Raw genomic sequence first — 17,902 nt, forward strand, 5'->3', positions numbered from 1 at the left:
ACATCGGTTGTTCTCCGCAATTTGCTGTTTATTTGTGGTATTTCGCTCTTCTATCCCTTCTTCTCTTAATATCACTGAGTATTCTAAAAAAGCCACAGCTTACTATTTGGAAAAACAAAGGAAAATTGGAAAATTTCTGTTTAGGGTATCCTGTTGAACAGAGGCCAGGTCAACTATGTTCATTTGCATCAAACCATTGGAATTTATTACAAGCTGTTTTACTGTTTGTACTCACATATACACTGCATTCATCTGGATTGCCAAAGAAAGCCAGAAGCTGTAGCTATCGTAATGCAATTGTCAGCTGAAAAAATCTGCAAGGAGGAACTCCTACTAAGGGTGCAGAATGGTCACCTCAGTAACAATCTGGTAACCATTTTTATGTTATTAAATGTCTCACTTCGTGTAAAATCAGCACATTTAGAAAAACATGTTAGATGTAGTGTAGCATGAAAGATGGTTGGCCCAAACCCACTCTTGTTATTTTGTGTCACCTTGTGTCCAAGAAAGATTTTTGTGCTGAACTCTAAATTAGTATTAAAAAACCAAGATACATAGGGAAATCAGGGACAGGAAACCTTAGAGGAGGCTTCTTTCTCTCTCTTTTTTTTTTTAAGCATGTTGTAAATAACAAGTATCTGTATCAGAAAAAACCCAAACACATTTAATGCACAAGTATAAATGCTAACAGCGTGTATCCTCCCACATCTGTTTCCACTTTTGTTCTTGGTACAGTCTTTTGCTGATATGTTGTGTAAAACAGTTTTCACTGGGTTTATTTTCTGGGTCCCTAATTGTTCCCTTTATTTCTAGGCTTGTGCATGGCTTTTTTCAGAATAATACACTTCCTGGCTGCTCACGGGCTTAATTTGTCATCTTCCTGTTTTCTGTCCTTTGTTATCTACAGGTCAGTTTGCAAAGTTGAGTGCAATATTCTTCTCTCTCCTCTCAAGTAAGTATTATTATAATTTAGAAGAAAGTTTGGAATTAATCCTCATAATATACATTCAGTTGCAATGCATCTTGTGGCACCTGAATGTATGTGACAATGCTGTTTCTTTCACCTTTTAACGTGTGTTGAGATGCCTTGGAATCTCTCTGAATCCATTCTAATTTATGAATCTGTTCTAAGTCCCAAGGATTCCTGTTAAGCCATCACCCTTTTTACGTTTTTCCTTTGTTGACCATCAGAGTGAGAACATGGGCTTTTCATCCCTGGGGATGGTGACAAATATATTAACCAGTACAGAGGAACTTTGTCCAGAAGATAAGGATAATTACATTTCAGGAGACCTGAGTTTAATTCCATTCAATGCTTTAGTCTTCCTAGGATAACTGAACTAAATAATTTCTGATGAGATCAGAACATCTACTCTAGTGTGTGAAACAAGACTTATGCAAACATTAAAGAAAGCAATCCACCAGCTGCTTAACCACAGAGGTATCCTCAGATGTGTCGTGGAAGTTTAAAAAGCCCCAAAAAGTGGAAGGCACTCAGCTACTGTGTAGAAGCTGGCAGTTCAGAAATATGGCAAGATCTATAAATTCCCTGCTGTCCCATTGATGCCTTAGGATTTTAGCTTTTATATTTTTCATATATTTGTAATCCTGCAGTTCTTTAGTGTGTAACTCTAAACTCCATATAGAGTGTTAGCTACTGTCTTCCCATTTTGGTAAGACAAAACAATTCCTTTCTAAGCCTGGGAATTAAGGACACCTTACTGTCTCAGGCCCCAAGAGATGTAAACAAATGTGAGTTGGGGCTGAGCAAACTTGGGGTAAATTACTTCATTGCCTGAAGCTGTAATTGGAAGATTCACCCCCAGTATGCAAATGGACCAAACTTATCAAAGTGTGAAAATTCATGACCTGTCATCCATTTTTTGGGTGTAGCCCCTGGGGGGCTTCATCTGCCTGAAATGTACCTGAAGGCCCTTCAATAAATATAACAGCTTTTTATTCCCTTAATTTTGTCTGACCTCTGTTTTTAGGTAGCCCCAACAAGGCATCACCATATTCAGGTCATGTTCCTTACACATGCTGACCTCACAGTTGCAGCACTGAAGTTATTGCCAAGTTCAGCAATTGTGTTTTTCCTCAGGAAGACAGAAAACATCTATTTTTATGAAGTAGCCTGTAACTCTGAACTTTTGCCCAGAAAATGGGAGACCACACATTTCTTCTTGCCTCATCTGAATCCATGGACTCTGCATTTCTGGCTTTCTAGGAGAGTGCAGTGCCCTGCTGTGTGAAGATGGCAGTGACATGGTGCTGTCCATCCTGCTGAGACACTGAACCATGGGCTAACGGGGATGGAAAGAGAGGAGAAATCAGAATAGGGATCTGATTCTGGTCTGCAGACTAAGCCTCTTCCTCAAAGCCAGAGCTAAAAGCCAGCACAAGTCAACAATCAAATGGACACTGGAGCTTGAGAGCAGGGTCATATTCAGATGAGCAAAACCAGTGAACTGGCCAGTGCCAACTCTAACAGGAACTCAGATTGTTAGATTTTGTGTGTCATGTTTTATGCTAGACCTCCTCATTTATATGGCAGTTTTGATGGTAAAACTTGACCAGGATTCAAGGGGTTTGTGTCTTCTGATGACAATAAAATTTGACTGTTAAAATGTGTACCTTGTGAAAGGAGCTGCTAAAGGGGATTTCCAAGGCATCTGTCTCAGTGTCTCTTGCAGCTGAAGCAGAATAACTGGATGTGAAAAGCAAATAAACTTCAATACCCAGAGTACTATAAACACCAAATAACTGCTCATAAAAATTCTCCTAACATTGCTCCTCAGCTTACATTCATTTTCTCAGTAGTCATGTTAAAAACATGAGCCATGTAGAGTTCCCTACATTTACAGCCGGAAAAATAAATTTCTTTACTCTGTTTTGGTGCAGTTGTCAGTTTTAGATCAGGTCATGTGGAAAAGAAAGTAGATATTTCAACAACGATGTGTGTGTGTGTGTGCATAACTATCTATATAGTGGAAATTTTGTATACAACTGAATATAATTACAATTCGCAATAATAAGTCAAAAAACCCTTTTAATTAGAATTACAAAACTCAGGCAATTCTATGTAAGGTTTCCTTTTTTATTAGGAAGCAGTGCTAACATAGTGATGTAGGGAAACATACTCCCCTAAAAGCCTGTCTTTCTTTAAAGTACATATCCTGTCTCAAATTAGCAGATACCTGAGACTGAGATACTATCTCATCTCCTAGATGATTTTTGAAATGTCAAAAAGAAAGATTTTCATAGTGAAATTCTTTTTAGCTCCCAGGGGAACCCTTTGGCCAGTACCAAAGACTGTAGCATTCCCAGGAGCTATAAAAGCACAGCCCTACAGAAATTTGCATCCAAAACTGGTGGACTTGGCACTTCACCTATATCCACGAGAACAAAATGTATTATGGTACATTATGATAAATACATCTTCACATTGTAAGTGAATCGTCTCAAGATTCACTCTGTTGGGAATATGGAAGTCTGTCATATCTTGTGTATTTTATTTCGTACTTACATTTCACAGCACTTGAAAAATAACTTCAAAACAGTTTATACCAGTCATGATATCTAAAGTGTTTTTGCAGTTTTCATTGGGTTCTTGCTTGAAGCTTAGAAGCTGCATAAAGAGTTTATTTCTAAGCCCTTATTCAGTCAATAATGATACAAATACAGCTGATATGGCCCTAGATGGCCATAGGAAGTAGAAAGCCAGCAGACTTTCTTTCTCACAGCAGTATTATATTTGTGCGTATTTAAAAAAAAAAAAAACAAAGATGGGGAAAATTAGATCAGTTTGTTGTAGCTCCTTTGCAGTGACATTGCTGCTGATGGCCAGCCACAGTTTTGTTCATTTCCTCATTCATCTGAAGTTGATGTTAGTTGATTGATGATTTTTACAATCTGTCTGCATTTTCATCTTTAAAAGTGCTATGTACAATTTTCCAAAATTGATTTTAAATAGCATCTAGTATAACAAATTCCCAAGAGAACAAGTGATTCCAGTAGTATATAAAACATAATTTAATTATGTTTTCAATTTACTTTTTATGTTAAATATACTTGTTTTATTTTTAGTAAAGAAATAGAGTGAACTCAAGCTTGTTTTCAGCAGGTACTAGGCAGATCTTGACATTAGGTGAAACTGTGATGTTATTTTACCTTTATGCCCTTGATAGCATTTGGGTTTTTGCCAAGGGTGGCCAATGGGAGCAGAAATCCTGCATTTCAGAAACTGGTTGAGAAGTTGTCATTTTCAGTTAGTTGCTGTTGACTCATACAGTAGGCGTGTCCTCACGAGATCTACAATTTCCTAGATTTTTCTAAAGCTGTGCTTTCTTAGTGCTGGCACACATTTGAATTGGTCATGCTTAATTCATTTATATGCATTATTATAACATGAAAGAAGGTGTGAAAAGCTAATAGAAATCAGACCTAAGGCATCCACTGAGAGGGAGTACAGAGAGGTGGATTTATTGCAGGTTTTGTTCTCAGATTTTAACTGGGATTTTCCCTGTCTCGACAAAAACATAATAATTTAAATTAAAGATTCTGTTCCAGTCCCACTCCAAACACTCTCACTCTCTCAAAACCTTATAACATGAACTGTTCTGGGATCTGAGGTTTTGTGTGTCTGTGGGAGACATTTTCCATTGCAAAAGTGACTGAATGGTTTGTGCTGAAACAGGTGGATTTTTTTTCAAACACAAAAACCCCGAATCCTCTCAAATTGTTGATATGAATGTATTCTTTAAAAATACCATGTATTCAACTTGACTGTTTTTCCAGGGCAGAATTCATGTTGAGTAACACTTTCATACTTTTTTCATCTCTTGTCATTTTTTTTGAACCTCTGTTTTCATGTTTCCCAGCAGAGATTAAGAATACATCAGATGTCAGGTGATGAAACCCATGGGCCAAGGGAGAGTGTGGTCAGTGTAGTCCAGTCTTTCCTGTTTTTTTCTTGAGCAAACACATAAAAGCTAGCATTATCTGGACCATTCCACTTGAAAATAACGGGAGGATAACAGCACAGTAATTTTCAAAATTGTCTGCTACATTCACTCAGCTATGTTTTGGTTTTCTTTTTGGTTTATTTTTCTCCCTAAGTCCTCCTCTTCTTAGCATGTAGGCGTAAAAAACACTGTAAAAAAACTGTGACCAAGTTATCAGGGAAGAAGGAGCTTAAATTTGTGAATTCAGTTCTAAAATTACACAAGTGACAGGGATGTTTTTTGAAAAAATCACTGGATGACAAGTAACAGAAAAGAACCTGTGGATTAAGTAACACCAGAGGTCTAGAAACAGTTTTATATCATGAAAAATCATAAGAGTCTTAACTTGGAATTAATTTTGGCACTTAGAAAACATTGCAGTGAATTTAAAGCTCTGAGGTTCATTAGTACTCATTATCTCTTGCAGGAAAATATCTTTATCCCAGTGCTGGCTGTGGAACAGAGAGAAGCCTGGGGAGAATTTACAATAACCCTTCCCACAGTCCACCAAAGAGAAGTAATTTATCCAGAAAATATGAAGCAAACCCAAATAGTTAACATTACTGTCAATGTGTCTTAATGCATCCCATGTTTCACAAGCCACTCTTATTTTACTCTTGTGGTTTATAATAGTACCATCACGAAATATGAGATGTTCCTATATTTTTGTATATTAGGAAACATTTTGTCACCAAGAGGGTTGCCAAGCATTGGAACAGGCCGCCCAAGGAAGTGGTTGAATCACCATCCCTGGAGATATTTGAAAGGCATGTGGATGTGGCACTTGGGGACATGGTTTAGTGGTGAGGCTTGGCAGTGCTAGGTTAATGGCTGGACTGAATGATCTTTTCCAGCTTAAAGGATTCTATTATTTACATAACCCTGAAGCTGATTCAGTAAAAGTCAGTGTCAGGCAGCTGAGAATTGACCTCTTCCATGCCTTTGATTTGCATTTTTTTGTCTGTATTGTGAACAGCAAAGCGTTCCTTTACTAAGATTACCAAATTAGTTTGCTTAGACTTAAGTACAGGTGCATGTCTGATTTTTAAAATATATAATTTAAGGTGTACATCAGATTTCTTTAATGAAACTCTCATTAGACTTGCAGTGCAGGTTTCCTTTGCATTTATCAACAAAATGTTAATGCTTGTCTTTTGTAACCATCTGACACAAGGAGACACCAAATTAAGATCATCATACCATTTGGCATGCTTAAGTATTAAGGAGTAGGGTGGAAGTGTTTCTGCTTGAATAATTAATACAATCAAATGGTCTCAGGAAGGAGAAACAGCAAACTAAATTACCTGACCTTTCTTCATTCATCAGATTTAATTTACCTATTTTTGCCAGAGTAATTTGCATTTCATCTCCCGTCTTTTAGGCCAGCTTTATGCCTGAAATGAGTAGAAAAGAATTCATGTGTGGGGAGTGGTATATTATGCTGTGATTATCGTATCTCATGCAATGCAGATTGGTTTTCTCTCTGAGGTAGTTCAAAAGAAAAAGGGATGAGTTCCTTAACTTAGGAAGGGTCAAATGTGTAAACAGTGCCTTTACAAGAAATGTGCCAGAAGCAGAAGTTTGCAGTATTACCTGACTGTAGATCCTGACATGGTTCTGAGAAGGAGCAGCAGTAACCTATCAAACATTTTCCATTACCAGCTAAAACTTGATGCCTCTTCTGTAGGAATTTAACGTACTCACTGATGCTTCAGCACACAGAGGACATACAGCATACAGCGGACTAGGCTGTTCATGAGCTGTAGCACCCAGAATCATCCTTTCGAGTAACTGCGGGTTCTCTTAGACACAATAAAACATACAAGACATTTACATGTGAGGGGAGGCTTGATGGTGAGTGGCTGTAAATCAAGTGGCTGAACACTGCACAAGGCAGATGAACCATGGTTTCACTTTCAATAGTATATTTATAGAGCGAGATGGAAGGGGAAAGTGGAAGGGAAAATAGGAATGTTGCAAATCTGTGTCAATGCAGACTGAGTTACCCCAAGGTTCCACAGCAGAGCAGGCTTCTTGCCCATTACAAGGGAAGTTTCCAACTTCCCACATGGCCTGTAAGTTTCTAATTACAGCTCAAATACCTATGGCTCATCTAGGTAGAATGGCTTTTTTCCTTTTTTAACTCCTTGAGGGATAACTACAGGAATTGGCCAGCTCCCTTTTTCTCTCAATGAAACAGCAGTTGGAGGCTTTACTTGCTCTGCCTGCGTGGGTGCAGCATGTTAAACCAGCACTCTTTAAAAAAAAAAAACCTTCCATGAAATCTTTTAAAACCTTCCATAAATGTTTCTCCACAGGGAAGCTGCAGTCAGACAGACAATGAAAGCTACGTAAGAACTGATGATGAGGAGAGCTGCTTTCGGACAGACGATGAAGAAAACTCAGCTGCAAACTTCACAGAAGAATGGAACCAAGAGGTGCAGCGTCTCTTGACAAAAAAATCACATAACTAAGTTCTGAGGACTGTAGCACAGTACTTTTGTTCTAAGAGTTGTAGTTTGTAGATGTGTGTTTTTTGACAACAAGACTTTTGTTTAAAGCTAACTGATATTAGCTACATCTTCTGTAACATGGCTCATTACTGGCGAAGCAAACAGACTGATGCGCGTGCTGCCGTCACACACGGCAGCGTTGTTAATAATTCACATAAACCCTTTGCACATGATATTGAACCTGTTCAGTTTACAATGACAATACTGTTTATAGTTAGAAATTTGATTTCTGAATACTTTGAGATTTTAGTAGATCAGTTTACTATACACTGTACATTTTTTTTTTCCACGGGAGAAATAAAAAGCGACAATTATGCATTTAACACTGAACGATGATACTCCTGAGTGTATATATCTAGTAGCCCAAAAACAAAGTACCAGAGTATATTTGCAATTTGTTTGCAAGTCTTTAAATTAAGGCTTATACAAAATGTACTAAAATAATAATAATATAATTAATAATAATAATAAACTTCTCTAATTTAGGGCTAATGTGTAACTTAGGAATGTTTCTTTCAAAATAATCTAACAAATCAGCCATAGAAGTTAGTGTAAATATTTTTTTTCCAAATAGATATCATATACAAAAGGTGACATTCAAATGATATAGAATCTAGTTTTTAAATCAGCACAGATCTTCTTAAAACTGTGAACTATGTTTTGAAATACTCGTTGCTAAAGCTGTTTATAAACCACAGGTGCCATAAGATCCCTGAACTGACTGATGTTACGTATAATCCTCCATGGTATTGTTTCATTGATGTTTTAGCTTTAGTAAGCATGTGTTCAACAAACCAGCTCTTTCCATCTCTCTGCCCCTCCTCTTCCTCCTCACACTCTTCCATGATGTTATTTTCGAGGCCTTCAGCTTTAAATGTACAGGCTTAAAGTGCGCTTGCAACTGTTTTCTTTTGATTTCCGAATGTGTACTGCCTTAGCCAGCCACCAGATGTTCTGCATGCCCTCTTGGAAATGTGTGGTGAGACTCTTTCAGAGCTGGATGGAGAAATAGCGATCAGCAAAAAGCACAAGAAGAGCAGTGGATTCTTGCGAAAGGACAGGCATACAGTTACAGAATTGGAGTTTAGTCCAGTTTAGTATTTTTCCAGTATCAAGGCATTTCAGGAGAAAGTGGACTGATGTGGCCATTAGGCAGGGCTAGGCAGTGAGGCTGCTGGCTAAAAAGTGTTTGCTCTGCTGTGACTACAAACCTACAGATACTCCTGAGTGGGCATTGACACAAACTAGCGTCAACGTGCTCCCCAGAGCACCCTGCTCCGAAACAAAGGTGACACCTCTGTGGCACATGGCACTGCCGTGCAGAGGGACCAGAGCCAGGCCAGGGACAGCTGGAGCAGCAGCTGGGCAGGGACACCAGGAGGTGTTCCATGCTGGCTGCCTGGCCCTCCTGAGCTGCACAATGTTAGCTCGGGGCCGCCTCTGTGCCAAGGCAATTTTACTGCCCTAATACAATATTGGGCTTCCAGTACCTGGCTGACCTAAAGTGACACTGTCTAACAGCCCTGAAAACAGTGGTGTTTCATACAGATATTTCACACCAGCACAGTTTGCCTACAGCAAGTGATGAGATACCCATCTAAAGCAGGTTAACATGGCTTGTCTGTCCTTGCTTTCATGGTGACGTGGATGTGTGCTGCCGTGTTTACATGAGATTGCTATGTAGCTCGACCCAGTAAGTCCACTTGTTTGCATGCATTCTCCAGGCTCGTGGCTGTTTCCCTGGGCACTATGTGTTAGGGAATGAGTATCTGTATGAAAGAGCTGCTGCCATGTTCCATATCATTTTACTGTGTATGCAGATCTCTTGTCTGTATATCCTTGTGTACCTGGGCTTGCTCTCAGACATCCAAATGCATACTAAGGGATCCAGATATCTTCATGTAAGCTTTTCATTTTTGCAATCACTGGTCTTTGCTCCTGGGATATGTGCCATCCTGGCAAGGCAGGCACCATATCCTCCACTATCCCCTCCTCCAACCTCCTCTCAGGAATGAGTTAGCCTCCACTAGTGCCTAGCACTCCATTTTTTTAGCTACTCCAGTGAACCTGTAGACATTGCTGTCAGCTCAGGATTCCAGGCAAGCATTTCCTGAACAGGGAGAAAACAAGCTAGAACACAGCTACGTGCAATGGCTGATTATTTCAACCTATGTCATGTCTAATTGTACCCAAAGTAATAGATCCCTCCCATCACCTTAATGTCTGCGTGCTCATTATCACCATGCTTAAAATAGATGCACTAGACTAAATCCATTGCAAGAGCTTCCGAACTAGGAGTAAGGACTGAAGTTGACTAATCAAGCGCCTTTCTTTTAGGCTGGTGTCAACAAGATGATCCCTTAGGAGTTCTGGGTCCCTTATGCCCTGGAGCTCTGAGATGAAGCACCTCTTATTTAGCTCTGCAAATGTCTATTTTAAGCATTTTTCCAACTCTTAAGCTGGCTGCATTGTCACTCAGCTGGTCTTTGTCTGTTTGTTGAATATTATTTTTGTTGTGGTTTGCGGTCATTAAAACAAACACAATTACAGAAGAGGTCCCTGGTATGGCCCTTTTCTTAATTACCAATGGCCCACCACAACCATCAAAACTCCGGGTGGTTTTACTGTCACTGGAGGAAAACCAGTGGTTTGGAATCAGGAGACAGGGATGTGAAGATGTATAGGGTCCTTGAATGTCCAAAGCGAAGGTGGAGAATGGGTTGTCTGTAAGTAGTAATGTTAACTAAACTGCATAAAAAGGTGTGTGGCCTTTGTTGTGATATAATATGTATTTTCTTATATGCATGAGCCAAATTGTTGCGTCATAATTTATCATAAGTGCGTCTGCCTTTACTTTCAGTCGTCACCTTCTCCCATTCTTATTGGTTCTTGGCAATTACTGTAGATAGACCTTGTAAATATTGCAGCCTCGGGTTGCTGTAATCACATTGGTTCAATTCAGCAGACGGAGCTGTGAACAACAAGCACTCCACAGTGTCCTGAAGAATAAAGGGCATTTTTACCTTTGAACCAAAAACAAAAAGAAGTATGAAGAGTTACATCTTGAGGCTACTAAGTGCAACGCATTTTTAAAACACTGTACTTGACACCACTTGAGACAGATACAGAGACACTAAAAATGTCACGATATTCATTGGTATTGTAACAGAACTGCTATTGTATGGGGTTTTTGTATTGCTGTTAAGTATTGTTTTGTGTGTGTGTGTTGGAACCTACTGGGGACATGTTATATTTTGAAGTGATTAAACTATTTAATTGTGTGTCTATATTTTGGAATGGAATTATTTCTTCATTAAAAAGATTTTTAAAAGGAATTTATGGACCATCATATTTGTGGCTTATTTTGGTTTTGGATGTCCTGTTCCATGGAACCCAAACAGCTTTTTTTTTTTTCTGTAGGGAAGGGAAGGAAAGTGTGTCCCTGTGGTTCAGCGAGTAGTCTTTGTCTCTTCCACCACTTCACAGGAGAACTCCTTCCACCACCTTCCACAGTGCTTTGAACTTGGTATCAAGCAGCACCTGCTTTCAGTGGCCCAAGCAGTTTCTTCTTTCTTCCTTTCTTAATTCTCCATATCTTTAGCAGTTTCACAACTTGAAAATTAAGTTCTCCATCTGTAAAACACTTGCCCCTGAATCCACTTAACAGCAATGAAAATGACCATAAGCAGAAGACATAAGGCCTGACAAGGTGCCTGGTACAAACTTAGAAGGTGGTACATGGTTCTCAGGAACCTAAACAATCCGCAGTAGTGTAATTTTTTTCTTAACTACTGTGTTTCTCTGGCCTTAGAAGGAAGAAAATGTTGGAACAGGCACATTTGAATGGCTTTACCATACGCAGTCACACGTTCTTCTGTTTCAGATGAACACAAAGTATGTTTTTCCTATTACACTTCTAAGATTTCTTTCCTTGTAGTTCTTGGTAATTGCAACTGGTTGCTAACCTAAAAGAGCATGGAGTTGCAAAGCAAGAGCTTGCATTTAAAGCAGCAGGTTTGTGTTCTGGTGCAGTGCTTGGGGCTACTCATCAGGATGTGGCAACATCTGGAATGCCCAGTGGTGCAGCTGGGTGTGGTGGCAGCCCTTCCCAGCAGATGCACTGCAGCCGCTGTCCCAGAGTGTGTCACTGACATCCAAAATATCCACAGCTGTGCACTCAGAATTGTTAGCTGCCCAATGAGTTACACCAGGGAGGGGTCTGTTAGATGGAAAGCAGTAGCAGCAAACCAAAAATACTCTCTATCTACTTAGCAGATACCCCAGTGTGTTGGGAAGCAGATAAAGCCCAGTCTGCTGCCTCCTTCAGCACTGACTGCTGTGGTAACCTATAAATCACCAGGGTTTATTTGCCCTAATTCTCCTGTCTACATGTTGACATTCTTCAATAAAGATGACCGTTTTACACTGTAAATTGTTTGCCAGATCTGCTGAACTTCGCCCCCACAATCCCAGTCCAAATTCATATCCACAAGACTGTAATGTATGATGACATATAAGCTCATGAGGATAACTCTGTTTTATCCATGCATAATCCCAAATTGCTATGTTGCTTCCTAACCCACAATCAAATCTATGGCCCCTGGGGAACAAAGGAGCCAGTGAAAACTAATTTATAGGCAAGGGCTGTTTTTCTCTTTGCCTCTTGGTTACTCTAACTGCTTTTTGCAGGGAAAATAGACTTATAAAGGAGGAAATAAATTAGTTTCATTTGCAAAAGGAAATTTAAAAAATAAAATAAAAATAAAATAAAATAAAATAAAAATAATGTGGTCTTTAGATCTGAATAGTTGGCTTCTTAGCTGCATCAGCACTGAACTAGGGGACTAAAAACATCTGGAATTTTCTGAAAGCACCTGAGAGTTTCATTCAGTAGCACACAATTCTATGCCTGCTCTTCCAAAATTTGCTTAGGCCTATTGCTCAGCAGTTTTATATTCTGCTATAAGCAGCCCTTAGGTCCAGGTGAAACTTTTAAGAGACTGTTGCAGGAATATGAAGCTGAGTTTATCAGAAAAATGAAATATGTTGGGTAGGAAGAGCAATCTCTATTGTTCAAATGTATTGAAGAATTTCATATGCCTCAAGATCATCCTGTCTAATACCCCAGATAATCCGCAGGTTAAGGATTCCCATTTGCTTTCTCCTAAATTACTGCCACCAGTTGAGTTGCCTGTGGATTAGGACAGCTATCCCAAGCTGCCAGCATGGCACCAGCAAGCCTTTGGTTGCAAAAGGCAGAGCAGCAGAATTCAGCTACACTTCTCCCAAGCCTCCCATTCCCCAGGAAACAGATCCCAAACTGAAGTTTTTCTGAGGGCCCAAAACTCTGGAGCTTTCTAAAAAAGCTGCTTTAGGCTAGCAATCTCCTAGGACAAGGCTGAGGGATGTGCACAGGGAAGGAGGGGAATTGTGCAACCACATCATCCAAAAATGGTTAATGCATGACATAAGTTGGTTAATGCAGCTTGGAGATAATAAAGACCAAAGAGATAGGTGATGTGAAAGAGTAGTTGCTTTTGTGTGTCTTGGTAGGCAATGAAGGAGGCCATGGTGCATTTTGTCATTGGTATGTGATGCTGCAGAATGTAGTTTGCTATTTAATGCAAGATCATTTACTACTAGCAAATGAATTACCTCACGGCTTGCATTTTTTACACAACACTCAGCAGTGGCCAGATGGCAGATGTGTCAGGCCTGCTGTTTGTTATGCTAATTGTCAGCCTTAAAGGCTGCCCAGTTAACATTTCTTGTTACTGCTCATTTCAATTTTGGTCCCTTTTGGTACATTCCTGTCAAAAAAAAAAAAAAAAAAAAAAAAAAGGTCAAAATGGTTTCCAGTATGGGGATGCGCATCTGCATTTCTCAGCTTTTGGTCTTTCAACCCCCAGATCCCTTGCAAGCCTCCCCTAACCCCAGGCAGGGGTTCAGAGTATCCATCCCTGCTCCTCCTCCCTCAGTGCTCTTTCAGGACAGGCTGCTCCTCTCCTGCACCAACGCTTCTCCTTATCTCTTCAGTTATTCAGCACTTCCTCATGGGGCAGGGGCTGCTGCTCACCTGGGAAAGAAGTTTCTCACTGCTGCCTTCCTGTCCCACTTCCCATGGGAGCTGTTATGTGGCCCAGACCATGTTTTTTCCTGGATGGAATCCCTTGTTCAGGTCAAAAAGTTCCTTTTGGACACCCAAAATCCTTTCCTGGTTTCACCAAAGAACCAAATGTGTTTGTACTCCTGTGATGCACAGAGTAACCTCCCCTCCTGCACCCCTCAGTGGTGCCTAGTCCAATTACACTCCTTTTTTTTTTTCTTTTTTTGCTTATTTTGCTTTATTGTTTATTCAGGCTTCTGGCAGTAGCCTTAAATCCGCCGTTTTGCTCCTACACTGCTGCTATGAGTAGGAATCAGGTGCTTAACAGGTCTCTGCACTTCTTTAACATCTGCCTTCATGTGAAAGAGCAAGAGCTTGCATGCTCTGTAAGAAGCATTTTCATCATCATATTCATTATGTAGATGCAATTAAACTTAGAAATCCCCCCCAAGAGACCTCAGCTCTGACAAACGACCTTATTGTCCTCTCCACAAAGTTGAAAAGTTATATTTTAGTCCTTTCACGTGGCACTGCGTGCTGTCTGGAGTGTTTTCCATTTGCTACTTATAATAACTGCCCTCTGCCTCTCAGCTTATTTGCCTGGAGACCCTCACAGCCCCCAGGCCCCCAGCAGATGGGGAGGCTCAAATCCTGTTTGTTTCAGCTGAAAGGCTGATACTGAAGTTAGTGCAGATGGTAATTTGTACTTGAGAGAGTGCTGTTTCCAGGGAATCCTCTCATCACTTGCTCTGAGTCACACACTCAGAGGAGGACACTTCACCAGAAACACGTTTTCTGCTACTTTTGGATCTAAGCTCCCACAAATTAATTAATTGAGTTCATGTGTAAATGCAAGAAGGAGGAATGCAGAACACTTTTGTAAGGTCGCAATCTTGAGAAATCTATGCAGACCTGTTCACCAATTAAAAACTGGGTTTATAGAGGTTATACAAAGTCTGCACAGCTCTAGTATTGATTGTTTGTCTAGCAAAGTGATAATCAACAGAAAAATTAACTGGGTTTGACTGCAAGCTGGGATTGCCAAGGCTGATGGTGTCTGGAAGCAGAAAAATTAAACTGTTTTATGTTTAGCTGGGGATGCCTCACTTAACCCAACAGGAGCAAACACAGAGGACTAAAACCAAATGAAAACCAGATCACTGGTTGAGTAGCTGTTCAGTGGCCAGCTACTGCTTTCCTTGGGAAGCAATTCATTATTCCCCTTACATTTTGCACTGCTGAGAGTGAAATATCTCATCTGCTCAGCCAACACTGCCGAGTGGCAGGTGGTTTTCCTGCCACAAGGACACAGCAGACTCATACCACCATGGCTGGCCCATTAGGTACAGCTGAGGTACAGCAGGCAGAAATTTGCCCTAATAGCTCTCTTGAGCTGGTAGCAGGACTGCATCTGGTCAGCCCTTTACTAAAATGTGATGAATGACTGTGGAGTGTTTTCCTTGGCAGCTGAAACCTTTTCCAAGATGGAAATAATGTCTTTAGCCACCTAACAGATGAGACAGAAAAGCTGGTGGCCTTGGCCAGAAAGTGTGAGCCAGCCTAATTCTGGGATGAGGTTTCCCACCAAGCTGTGTGCTAATTCAGAAAGCAAGAACCCTTGTGTCAGATTGTTCCCCTTTCCTTTGCTATAGATTGTCTGTACTAATATCTATAATATTTATTGTCTCACCTCTGAATATAAAACTTGGCCAACACTTAAAAAAAAACTGGGAAAGGCAAGGCTTGAGTTGTGTTGAGTATCTGCATCATGCCCTGTTGCCTAGGTAGCTGCATCTAACATTCAGGGACTTGTTTCTAAGAATTATAAGCTAGGGAGATAAACAAGCTCTTTTAAGGATGCAGAAGAGGACTCAAATTTGGTTTGCTGTATTTACTTTGTTGTGCTCATTTACACATTCATGGTCTGATGATGACCTAGAAACTGAGGTACCCTGTGGAAGTGTTTGCCTTGCTCCCCCCAGGCAGCTCTGTGTGCCCAGCCCTGTGCAATCCCTGGCATGGACACACACATGCGCACACACCCCAAGGAGATTGCTCTTGTTATGTGGAGAAAAGAGCGACAGTCCAGATTGCTGAGGGTGAGTCAGATGTTGTGAGAGGTTATGCAGTTTGCATGGATCAGGCTGCTCTGCACAAGAGGATGAACAGCCCCCAGCAGGGAAGGGTGAAAGCTGCACTGCCTGTGTCCTTTTGCCAGCACTGCTGGCCATTCCCTGCCAGACATGCTACCCATCCATATCCCAACAGCTGCCTCTTCTTGCCTCAGAACTCGGGCACCAGTTCTGCTTTTGTGAGATCCCACTGGTGTGAGGGTTCTGATTTTACTGCACAGTGACTACCAAACCTCCTGGCCTTGGTTTTGTGCCTTCAGAGAGTGCATATGCTGTGGTGCAAGTCAGGGTCCCACCATGGAGGTGTCTCTCCTCCTCCAGAGATGAGATGCAGCAGGAAAAACGCATGAAGGAAGTATAAAAAGTTGAGGTGATGGGGATGTCCACCTGCTGACATGAAGTATCAGCAGACATAATTGGTTGGCCTCAGGCCAATTTACCTCTAAGATGCCAATAGACAGTGGCTCTTCGGAGTGTTGGCAAGGTGTTCTTGCCCATCAAGCCTTGTCTGATTGAAGCAGCAGTAGTGGAGCTCCGCTGATCCAGACAGGACTTTCCTCAAAGGGCACAGCAGTAATGAAAATGTTTATTCTTCATGGCCCATGAATGCACTTCACCACCATTTAGCATTACCACAGGTGTTACTGCAGGAAAACCTATTTTCAATATACTGTATGAGCTATTCAAGCTTGCTCCAGGATTTCTGGGCTGACTTATGGCAAGTTCAGCCCAACCCAGCAGTTCCCCTCATCTAATTTCCCACAGAGACATGTGGACATGTCTTTAGCTGCATAAACCTAATTATGCTCCCACAGCCCCAAAACTGACAACTAAATTACTGTTACAGAATACTTGCAGAACAAAGCTTTACCAGAAGCGTCACAGCATGATTTGTTGGACCAGCAGTCTGAAAAGAAAGATTGTTATGCAAATCTAATTTGGAAATCATTAGCAAGAACGATGCCATAGAACAGATTCCTTTTATTTTTTAAAGAGATTCCACCTTATTATAACCACATTCAGTTTCTGGATACATTAGCATAAATAAATTGCAGGAATATGAAGTATTTTTTGTATGGTAGATGGACTTTTGAAACTGAAGTTTCACTCATATATTCCAGTCCTAAAAGCAGTCTTAAATATTCTTAAAAATCCAGCCTCTACAATAAGTGTGATTTCTTTTCCTTGCAAAGCTGAAAAATTGTTGTTCAGGAAGCACTTCTTTTCAGCAGAAAGCTGGAAGTGTCCATAAATTAACTCATACTGAAAATTAAAGGTACCCACGCAGGCTGGTCCCAGTCCGTACTTTGCTCCATCCAGTGTTTTTCCTCCTGTATTTTCTGCCTGACATAAACCTACAATCCATGAAGATCTGCTGCTACACAGGGGTGTTACAACATAATCCTGGCAGAAATAATCTCTGCATGGTTGAGACTTCATTTGTATGTCTGTCTTTCATGGTTACAAGAACCAATACATACTCCAGCTACAGAAAGATGAGAGTCTCGGAAACCAGGGCAGGGACCTATCGGAAGATAAAATCTTCTTTACATGTTTTATCTATCAATAGGGGTTAAGGTTTCTATCTTAGTTGCAAGTAACACTCTTTACAGTCTACTGACATTATTTATACTTGTTTACATGTGGCCTAGCAAGACTTGGAAAAATAAATTAATACGAGCCCAGTCCTCGTAGAAGAATATTGGTCTAATCCATTGCCCAGTCCCGTAAAATACAAAGATCTTATTTTTGGAATCAAGGCCAAATGTGATGGTCTGTTTGGTTCTACAATATGGAGCTTTTTTTGTCTTTTCCTTACATTTCTAAAGAATCCAGAAAGTAGCATCCAACAGAAATGAAACAGGAAAAGCAGTAGTTGATTCTTACAAGCTACAAACCTGTAGACATGAAAATCAGAGAGAATAAATGCAGAACCCATTCAAATAACTATAGAGAATGCAGGAAGACAGGAACATGTATGTAATTTTTTTTTTTGCAGTAATTATCAGCACTTCTGTCTTCTAAAAAAAGTCCACTGCATTTCCACTAACAGCTGTATCCTGGATTTTCTTGTAGAAAAACAGAAATGAAGGATCGAAGTTGTAAACATAGAAGATTTTTTTTTAAAATGCAATGAAGAAAAATCGA

The 17,902-nt window shown here is 40.3% G+C and overlaps 1 protein-coding gene across 18 annotated transcripts in view; it reads left to right on the plus strand.

Moving 5' to 3' along the window:
- Positions 1 to 10,851, plus strand: part of DTNA (dystrobrevin alpha) — a 227,532-nt gene extending 216,681 nt beyond the window's left edge. For 13 of the 18 annotated variants that reach the window (XM_053937820.1, XM_053937883.1, XM_053937905.1 and 10 more), the window contains one exon: positions 7,322 to 10,851. In XM_053937820.1, coding sequence (XP_053793795.1) covers positions 7,322 to 7,477 — 156 coding nt within the window. In that variant the 3' untranslated portion in view covers positions 7,478 to 10,851. Of the gene's footprint in view, positions 1 to 907; positions 953 to 1,991; positions 2,708 to 5,430; positions 5,521 to 5,680; positions 5,724 to 7,321 lie in introns of those variants that run through there. The other 5 variants (XR_008429855.1, XR_008429856.1, XM_053937959.1 and 2 more) reach the window with 5 other exon arrangements.
- The last annotated feature ends 7,051 nt before the right edge of the window (positions 10,852 to 17,902 follow it).

The sequence above is a fragment of the Vidua chalybeata genome, chromosome 1 (assembly GCF_026979565.1).
Source record: "Vidua chalybeata isolate OUT-0048 chromosome 1, bVidCha1 merged haplotype, whole genome shotgun sequence".
Taxonomy (NCBI): domain Eukaryota; kingdom Metazoa; phylum Chordata; class Aves; order Passeriformes; family Viduidae; genus Vidua; species Vidua chalybeata.